This window comes from Colobus angolensis, unplaced genomic scaffold, assembly GCF_000951035.1.
Source record: "Colobus angolensis palliatus isolate OR3802 unplaced genomic scaffold, Cang.pa_1.0 Scaffold206, whole genome shotgun sequence".
Classification (NCBI taxonomy): domain Eukaryota; kingdom Metazoa; phylum Chordata; class Mammalia; order Primates; family Cercopithecidae; genus Colobus; species Colobus angolensis.
In genome coordinates, this window is record NW_012115222.1 from 620,092 (window position 1) to 629,854 (window position 9,763).

A 9,763-nucleotide genomic window follows, 5' to 3' on the forward strand; every position below is an offset into this window, starting at 1 on the left:
TCCTTCCTTCCTTCCTTTCTTTCTTTCTTTCTTTCTTTCTTTCTTTCTTTCTTTCTTTCTTTCTTTCTTTCTTTCTTTCTCTTTCATTCTTTCTTTTCATTCCTTCTTTTTTTCTTTCTTTTTCAGATAGAGTCTTGCCCTGTGGCCTAGGCTGGAGTGCAATGGCATAGTCTTGGCTCACTGCAACCTCCGCCTCCCGGGTTCAGGCAGTTGTGCCTCAGTCTTCTGAGTAGCTGGGATTACAGGCACGCACCACCACGTCCCGCTAATTTTTTGTATCTTTAGTAGAGATGGGGTTTCACCATATTGGCCATGCTGGTCTCGAACTCCTGACCTCGTGATCCGCCTGCCTTGGCCCCCCAAAGTGTTGGGATGACAGATGTGAGCCATCGCGCCTGGTTTTTTGCTTTTTTAAAATTTATTTTTTTTTTTGTAGATATGCAGTCTTTCTATATTGCCAAAATTATTGAGCTCAAGCAATCTACCCACCTCAGCCTCCCAAAGTGTCGGGATTACAGGCATAAGCCACCATGCCCACCCTGGTTGTTTTAAAAAATATATTCCTTTTTCAGTCTCTACAACTTCACTGAAGACTCTATATTTGAAATATCTTTGTTTTTTCTTAACATACTACTTTTTATTTAATTCTACAAATATATGTTAAATAAATGTTTTAAGTCCTTTCCCTGTGCATCAAATTTGTCAGATCTGTGTCCAATCTAAAGTTTAAGTCCATGTGGCTCTTAATCTCTCTGAGAAGAAAAGTCTAGTAGGAAGGATACATGATATGCTTATTTGATAAATATTTATTAAACTTTCTAATAGCAGGAATGATGCTAGGCACTAGGCATGCACAGGTGAATTGGTCAGGGTTCTAGTGCTCGAGGACTCACTCAGTGTGATGGGAATTGTCAGTTTCAGTTGATGATAATGTTACCAGCGGAAGAGATCGGAGTTACCCTGAGTTACCAGCCGCCTATCCAGCCTTAGATCTGTATAGGTACACAGCAACTTTGGTTCTTGCCTCCTAAGAAGAAAGAATTCTACTGAAGGGCATAAGAAGCGAGACAAGTTTCAGAGCAGGAGTTGAAGTTTATTTAAAACGGCTTTAGACTAGGAAAGAAGGAAAGCACACTTGGAAGAGACCCAAAGAACAAAAAGGGAGAGTCAAGTGCCCCCATTTAACTGTGATACTAGGACATTTTTTTTTGAGATGGAGTCTCCCTCTGTCACTAGGCTGCAGTGCAGTGGTGTGATTACAGGCATGAGCCACCGCGCTGGCGATACTAGGACTTATATAAGCTCACCTCTTGCCCATGATTCTTCCCTTAGGGTGAGTTGCCCGCATGCGCAGTGCCCTCCTTACCCTTCGGAATTGAGCACAGCACAGTGTGTTTAGGGAGTTATAAGCATGTCCATCTGAGGCTTTCTTCCTTTTTCCGGTGGAGTTTACCTGGAAGATCACACTTCGCCATTTTTGTCTCTTAATATGCATGCCTAGGAAGGAAGTTTCTTTTCCCTGGGGCTTGCATTCAATTAATATTTTGATATTAACAGGTATGGACCATCAGGAAATGCCCTTTCCCTGGTGCTGCCAAATTAACGCACTCAGAGAGGCAATGCCGTAATTGCTGATATGCTTAGTGGGTTGGGGAGAGCCCTCTCCTGTCTGGCTCCTGCCTATCCAACTACCTGTACGTAACAATAAGACTCATTCACTGAACTTAACCAAAAAACCTCTAAGAAATGTTTGAAATTTGCATTTAGATCAGGAAATGTGTGGTCTTATAAGACATCCTCACAAAAATATAGGACTAGGAGTTCTCTTAAGATCTTCTCTTATAACAATTATTTGAGTAATAAAGAACACTAGGTGAGGCCCAGTGACTCATGCCTGTAATCCCAGAACTTTGGGGGGCCAAGGCGGACAGATAATCTGAGGCCAGGAGTTTGAGAGGAACCTGGTCCAACATGATGAAACCCCATCTCTACTAAAAATAAAACAATTAGCCAGGTGTCGTGGCAGGCACATTTAATCCCAGCTACTTGGGAGGCTGAGGCAAGAGGATTGCTTGAACCCAGGAGTTAGAGGTTGCAGTGAGCCGATACTGAACCACAGCCTGGGCAATAGAGTGAGACTCCATCTCAAAAAACAAACAAACAAACAAACAAAAAAACACTAATTAATTGGAGTAGAGGTCAATGAAAGGATGTTCTAGTGAGTTACAGGTTGGAACTCTAACCCAAATCACCATTTGCAATCTTACTCAATATGCCCCCAGTTTCAGGCCATTTCTTTTTGGGCACACCAGAGATCAGACAAATGCCATAATACCTACCTCTGCCCTGAATGGGGATTTTCAGGTACAGCAAGTAGAAGTATTGCTTCTTCCAGAAGACTGGGGGTTGGGTGGGAGGGGCAAAACCATATAATTAATTTTCATGATAGAGATCCCAAGAGAGAAAGTGGAGGTGATTACTGTGATTTCAGTTCAATTAGAAACACATCCTGGGCTGGGCGCGGTGGCTCAAGCCTGTAATCCCAGCACTTTGGGAGGCCGAGACGGGCGGATCACGAGTTCAGGAGATGGAGACCATCCTGGCTAACACAGTGAAACCCCGTCTCTACTAAAAAATACAAAAAACTAGCCGGGCGAGGTGGCGGGCGCCTGTAGTGGCAGGAGAATGGCGTAAACCCGGGAGGCAGGGCTTGCAGTGAGCTGAGATCCGGCCACTGCACTCCAGCCTGGGCAACAGAGCAAGACTCTGTCTCAAAAAAAAAAAAAAAAAAAAAGAAACACATCCTGAATGTTAGACAAAACCAAAATTGTTGGTTTCATTTGAACTTGAGAAGAATCGGAGACTATAGACTTAATTATGTTTTGCATTATACGTTAAACAATAAACACCTATTATGTTCTTCCAGAGTTAACTGAGTCTACAACACAATGTAATCCAGTCCAATGAATGTGTTAGAATGGACACTACACATTTTGTGGGTGCTACTGCAGCTTATATGTATTGGTATTGGCAACAGTTCTGCTTTATTTCCTGCTGATTTTTTTTTTTTTTGTACCTTCACTGCCGTATAATGATTTAGGACTTTTGCTTCCCGAGGTCAGTGAGAACATTCATATCTGATACTGAACTCCAGAAGAAGATTCTTGTTTAGTTTTAAGAAAGTGAATGGCTTTAGTGATGATTCACAGAAATCTCCCAAGTGATGATGGAATTCTGAAAGGAAGTATAACGTATTCTTACTTAAAAAAAACAAACAAACAAACGAACAAAAAAAACCACACACACACACAAAACCCACAAAAACTACCCAGGACAAAATATATATATATATATATATATATATATATATGGTAACAGACCTCATATTTTCCCCCCAAAGTCCTTAAATTATTTTCTAAAACACTGTGTCAACTTACCTTCAAATAATTTAAAACACATCAGTTGTAGCTGTTTGGAGTTCTTGTACTTCAGAAAGGACAGTGGGAAGTGGCAGATGATCATATGATCTCTATTTTACCATAAACCAGAAATTCTGTGTTAGCAGTGAAATAATACCATATTAAAGATTTGTGCTGTATTATATTAAATTAAATATTCTCTGGTCACAAGGGACTAAAAACTAAAACAGTTTAAGCAAAAAACAAAAAACCAAGGGGTGGAGGCACTACTAGAATACCAGAGCAACCCTGAATCCAGGGAAGAGTGGGAGACCGTGCCTCAAGGGGACAGAAGCCAGGGCACATCTGGAGAACTCTGTGAGCATGCACACGTGCAGAGACTTTCTCCTTAGAGTGCTGCCTCAAGCGCTGCTTCTTCAAAATGTCTACTTCCTGGAAAAGAGAAGCTAATTGTTCCTTCTTTACTCAGGGATCACCTCTGCACTGGTGAGCCATGACAATGTGATAGGATAGAACCACACAGCAGAAACAAGGCTGAGAAGCATCCATTCCTGAGGACACATCAGGAAATTCTCAGAGACAACTGGGGCAGTCCATTGCCAACCACACAGAGACTTTAATGTTATAATCACGTATTACAGCTAAAGGCAAGTTTTGCTTATTTTCTATACTACAGTACTACAGTGATCATCACATTAAATGACATGCTCTTTCCTAACATTCTATTATCCAGCCTTAAAAAAAAAAAAAAAAAATTAATTAAGGCCAGGAGCGGTGGCTCATACCTCTAATCCCAGCACTTTGGGAGGCTGAGGTGGACGGATCACCTGAGGTTGGGAGTTGGAGACCAGCCTGACTTACATGGAGAAACCCCATCTCTGCTAAAAATACAAAATTAGCCATGCGCAGTGGCTTATGCCTGTAATCCCAGCCACTCAGAAGGCTGAGGCAGGAGAATCTCTTGAACCCGGGAGGCGGAAGTTAAGGTGAGCAGAGATGGCGCCATTGCACTCCAACCAGGGCAACAAGCGAAACTCCGTCTCAAAAACAATAATAATAATAATAATAATAATAATACTAAATAAATCAAATACAAAAATTAGCCAGGCATCGTGGTGCACGCCTGCTATAGCAGCCACTTGGGAGGCTGAGGCAGGAGAATCTCTTGAACCTGTGGGGCATAGCTTGCAGTGAGCCAAGATGGCTCCACTGCACTCCAGCCTGGGTAACAGAGCCAGACTCCATCTCTAAAAAAGAAAAGCAAAAACAGCTTTGTTGAGACATAACTCACATAGTGTACAGTTCAATGGGTTTTGGTATATAAAATTATTAATTTGTAAAACTTGTGAAAAATAAAAATTATGGTAAAACATATGCAACAAAACTTGCCATCTTCACCATTTTTAAGGGTACAGTTCGGTGCCACTACTTACATTTATGATGTTGTGCAACCATTAGCACTATTTCCAAACTTTTTCATCACCCCAAACGAAACACTTAGAATATTGCTCTATTATAACCAGGCCTTTTTTTTTTTTTTTTTTTTTTTAAGATAGGATCTCGCTGTGTCACTCGGGCTGGAGCGCAATGGTGCAATCATGGCTTCAAGGCTCGCTGCAGCCTCGACCTCCCAGGGTCAAGCAATCCTCCAACCTACCTCAGCCTCAGCTGGAACTACAGGTGAAAGTCAATAGGCCTGGCTAATTTTTATTTTTATTTTTATTTTTTTAGAGAGAAGGCCTCGATATATGTCCAGGCTGTATTTTCTTTCCTTTCTTTTTTTTTTTTTTTTGAGACGGAGTCTTGCTCTTTCACCAGGTTGGAATGCAATGGCTGCGATCTCAGCTCACTGCAATCTCCCCTTCCCGGGTTCCAGCGATAATCCATTATCCTGCGTTGGGTTCCTGAGTAGCTGGGACTACAGGTGTGCGCCACCACGTCCAGCTAATTTTTGTATTTTTAGCAGAGATGGGGCTTCACCATGTTGGCCAGGATGGTCTTGATCTCTTGACTTCATGATCCCCCCACTTCAGCCTCTCAAAATGCTGGGATTACAAACATGAGCCACTGTACTGGCCTCCAGTTTTTTATTTTTTTAATTTTTTTTAATGGAGGCTTCACAAATTTGCATTATACTTGCACAGGGACCATGCTAATCTTCTCTGTATCATTCCAATTTTAGTATATGTACGGCCAAAGGGAGCACTATAATCAGGCTTAGACTAAAAGAGTTTTGTTTGTAAAAGAGGTAGTCTCATATCCTCATCCTCTGCACATGGCTTTCCATCCCAGGTGTTCTTACAATCCCGCTGCCTGAGCTTGGTACCTGACAGCCACAGCCTTGTGACTCCTGGCATGACCTGCAGGCTCCATCCTGCTCTGCTCCTCTCCACGTCCAAAGAACGCACGGCTGGAGCTCCTTTCTCTTCTGGAGATCTCAGGGATAGAGGAAATGGCAGCAGGCACATGGGCCAGAGGCCTTCAGATACAAACCCTGCATTTTGCAAAAGAGTTTTGGGGCCTAGACCTCGATAAAGGGATGAGGTTTCCCTTTACTATTTCCCAACTGTCAGTGAAATCTGCCTCCCCCAGCCCGGAGCTCCCTTCTCCCGCCGCCCCTCTCACCTGTCCTCCGCAGCCTCCCTGCTCCCCCATGTGTCCTCCTGGAAACACCTCCCTGGCTTACATTAAGGAAAAATACACACGTAAATTAATGATCTTATCTTCAATTAGATGTCTTTTGTGAGTACTACACAGCTTATAAGAAACTATACTTCATGTCCTGGTTCCTCTCTCTTTTTAATTATAAGTCACTATTCCAGAGGCTCTGTGTCCCTTAGGGTTCTTTAGAATCAGTAACAAAAACTGATTCTGGCATAAGCAGAAAAGGACAGTACTGAAAACATTTTGGGTAGCTCACAGAATCACGGGAGGGCAAGAAGTCCAAGGTCAAAGGAGGCTACATACTGGGGTCCCAGATTGTGTCTGAGCAGGTCATTGCTGCTGCCAAGGAGGAGGAAACTCTACAGCTGCCACACTCACCAACATGTAGGATGGTGCTGTCATCCCCACTGCCTTTTTTTCCAGAGATGGAGTCTTGCTCTGTTGCCCAGGCTGGAGTGCAGTGGTGTGATCTCCACTCATTGCAACTTGTGCCTCACAGGTTCAAGCAATTCTCATGATTTAGCCTCCTAACTAGCTGGGATTACAGGCGTGCACCACCATGCCTAGCTAATTTTTGTATTTTTAGTGGAGACATGGTTTCACCATATTGGCTGGGCTGGTCTCAAACTCCTGACCTCAAGTGACCCGCCCACCTTAGCCCCCAAAGTGTTGGGATTACAGGCATAAGCCACAGCGTCCGGCCCTGACTGACTTTTGAAACTGGGTGTGGCTACCAGAATGGACGTGCCTTTCTTCCATTGCTTTGAGTGACTTGACTCCAGAGTCAAAATTCTGGAGCTAGGGGTGGTGGCTCACACCTGTAATCCCAGTACTCTGGGAGGCTGAGGCAGCTGGATTGCTTGAACTCAGGAGTTTGAGGCCAGCCTGGGCAACATTTTTGTCTCTGTAAAAAATATGAAAAAATAGCTGGATGTGGTGATGCAGAGGTTGCCGTGAGCCGAGATCGTGCCACTGCACTTTCCTGCCTGGGTGACAGAGCGAGATCCTGTATTAAAAAAAAAAAAAAAATCTGGAGCTGGTACACCTGATTGGCGAAACCTAGGCTTGCAAAAGAAATAGGCGGCTGACATGAGTGGATGGATTTTTAGCATCTAGAGTGGGAGCAGGACCCTGTTTCTTACTAAGACTCAAATGGTGAGGAATTCCTCAAGCATAGGAAGACAGTTCAGAGGGCGAGCAGTCAAAAAAATTGCAAATGTCTCCTGTAGGTAGGAAGCATCTGGTATTCTGTTCAGATCTGGGTCACAGCATTATTTCATCTAATTTGGAAAACTATTCTAAACTAAAGTCGGTTGGCCTACCTTTCCTTCTGTTATTAAAATTAAAAAAGATACACTTGGACAATTTCTTCTACCATGTTATTATAGCGAGGTAAAAATTCTGGCATCAAAACTCCATAGTTTTTTATAGTTTGTCTTCTTTTCCAAGTTTACATTGTTGCTTTTGAAATATAACTATGGAGCAAGTCTTTTCATAGTAAGCTTAGCTACAGCTTATCTCTAAGATTCTAATCGGATTCATATTCTAAGCCAATATTTACAGTTTTGAAATTTCCAAAGTTTATTTTCTATTTTCCTATTGCCTTTCCTTTTTTAAGCTGGCACTGTTAAGTTTTTAAAAGTATATGGCTTGTATTACTATGAGTTAGAAAAAGAGAAGAAAGAAGTCAGAACAAGAAAGAAGTATAGGGAAAAAATAACGTGTTTTTTTTTTAAAAAAACTGCATCCTACGTTAGCAAGATTTTTTTTTTCTTTTTCTTTTTTTTCTTTTTTTCTTTTTTTTTAGTGAAACAAACATCAGTTTATCCAGATAGCATTATTTCTCAGGCAACTAGGCTAATCATATTTCTTGTCTGGTGATAGCTAGTCTGATAGCTAGTCTGTATTTGTTTACTCATTAGAAAGTTCACTGATTATTCTGTGAAATCTCAAAATCTTAGTCTGCTTAGCTGATGTCCTATTTATTCTACATCTCTTTAATGAGTAAGGGATTTGAGCTGTCACTACTGTTTCAATTAAATGTCCCCTTTCACCATTTCCTGTGGCTTTATGGTGAAAAACCCTACATATACTGAATAATTTGGCATCCCATTTTCTGCCCCCAAATCCTTAAATAAAATTGATGAGAGAGACTCAGTGTAGGAATTAGGTACCTGTTGATCATTAGACAACCGTCAATTACAAAACAGACTGTATTCCAGACCTATTTTCCTGGATAAAGAGGAAAAGATGTTTTAGGTAAGATAACAGGGATCAGTGAAGGAGAGAGCATTGCTGACGGAGAGAGGAGGTAATTTATGCAATCTCTTTTCAGTTTTAGAAATTCATGGCTTAAGGTGCTGCTGAAGCCTGTTCTTGCCGCTTCCTAAGAAGGCAAATGTCTCTGGCTTCCTCAAGCTAGAGGGTGCAGGAAGAAACTGCAAGGAGTGACCAGCCAGATGGTGGGGCATGGAGGCGAGAGTGGGGGTGGGGTGAGGGTGCTAATTAGCTTTTCTTGCCTCACCAGGAGCCAGTGACAAGCAGATGGCTGCACACTTAATGCCATCCTTTTTCTGTCTAGCAGGCAGTAGTGGTTGGTCTTGTGGTCATGTAGAGAGCACGCATTTTTTTTTTTCTCTTCAAAATGTGGATGTGGTGTGGGGACACACAAAGGGAAAATCTAGATTATAATATTATGTGTATCTAAGAAAAATAGATCTTATCTCCTTCCATTTTTTGCAATAACTAGGTGCCTGTTTATAGTTTCACAACATCAACTGAAAGTGATTTATTCTTTCTATTACAAAAGTCAATTTAAATTAATCAAAGTGTTCCAGGATAGGTAAGAAATAATCACTAAAACAATACAACTGGCTATGAAATCCAAACTCAAGCCATAGTGTCTTGTGTTTGGAGAGAGGTTGGGTTACTAACAGTGCAGGTCTTTCCTGGCACACCCTTTTAGTTTCTGTGTCTTGATCATTTCATAATTTCTCTGGAGCCGATTATAGTAACAGTAACTGAAAGTTTGTTAAATTGAATCAAGTTATAGTAAGTCAATCACTACATACACTATTCAATATTTGTGTAAATATTGACTCCATGCCAATATAAACATTAGTGAGTATGGCAAGGTAAAACAGTTAACATTTTGAAAATGCAATGTGTAACAAGCAGTGATTTTTAGTATAATGTCTTATGGGCTAAATTAAATAGTTCCTTTCAAAATTGGGAAGCAAGGATCCTAATATCTATTTTTGTAGGGGAAGACAAAGGAATAAATATGTACTGAGTACTACCCTTGTGTCAGATACCCTTGGCATACGCTAACATATTCAAGTCTTTCAACATCCCTATACGGTAGTTCTTTGTCTGCTTTTTACAGATGAAAAAATAAAGGTTTGCCGATGTTAAGTAACTTGCTAGGGGTCACAAAGGGACTGACTGAGCAGGATTCGCACGTGGGTATGCCTGACTGTCCTGCTGTCCTGTGCTGTCTTGCTTTTATTTACCTGATCCTCAAAACCTCATTATTCCCTCAAATGCTCCCAGTTTTATCTGGCTAGTGATTGGTAAAATTAGCCCACTCTATCTCCAAGGCATTCTCCACACTTCTTGTTGCTCCCAGTCCAAAGGCCAGAATGAGATCTGTAGCTAGATTTTCTTTTTTTTTTCTGAGA

General features: G+C 41.5%; 1 protein-coding gene across 1 annotated transcript in view; it reads left to right on the top strand.

Annotated features, from left to right (window-relative positions):
* The first annotated feature begins 5,871 nt into the window (after positions 1-5,871).
* LMNB1 (lamin B1) overlaps positions 5,872-9,763 on the top strand; it is an 81,938-nt gene continuing 78,046 nt past the window's right edge. The window contains exon 1 of the mRNA XM_011942128.1: positions 5,872-6,124. Within this exon, the coding sequence (XP_011797518.1) occupies positions 5,872-6,124 (253 nt within the window). The remainder of the gene's footprint in view (positions 6,125-9,763) is intronic.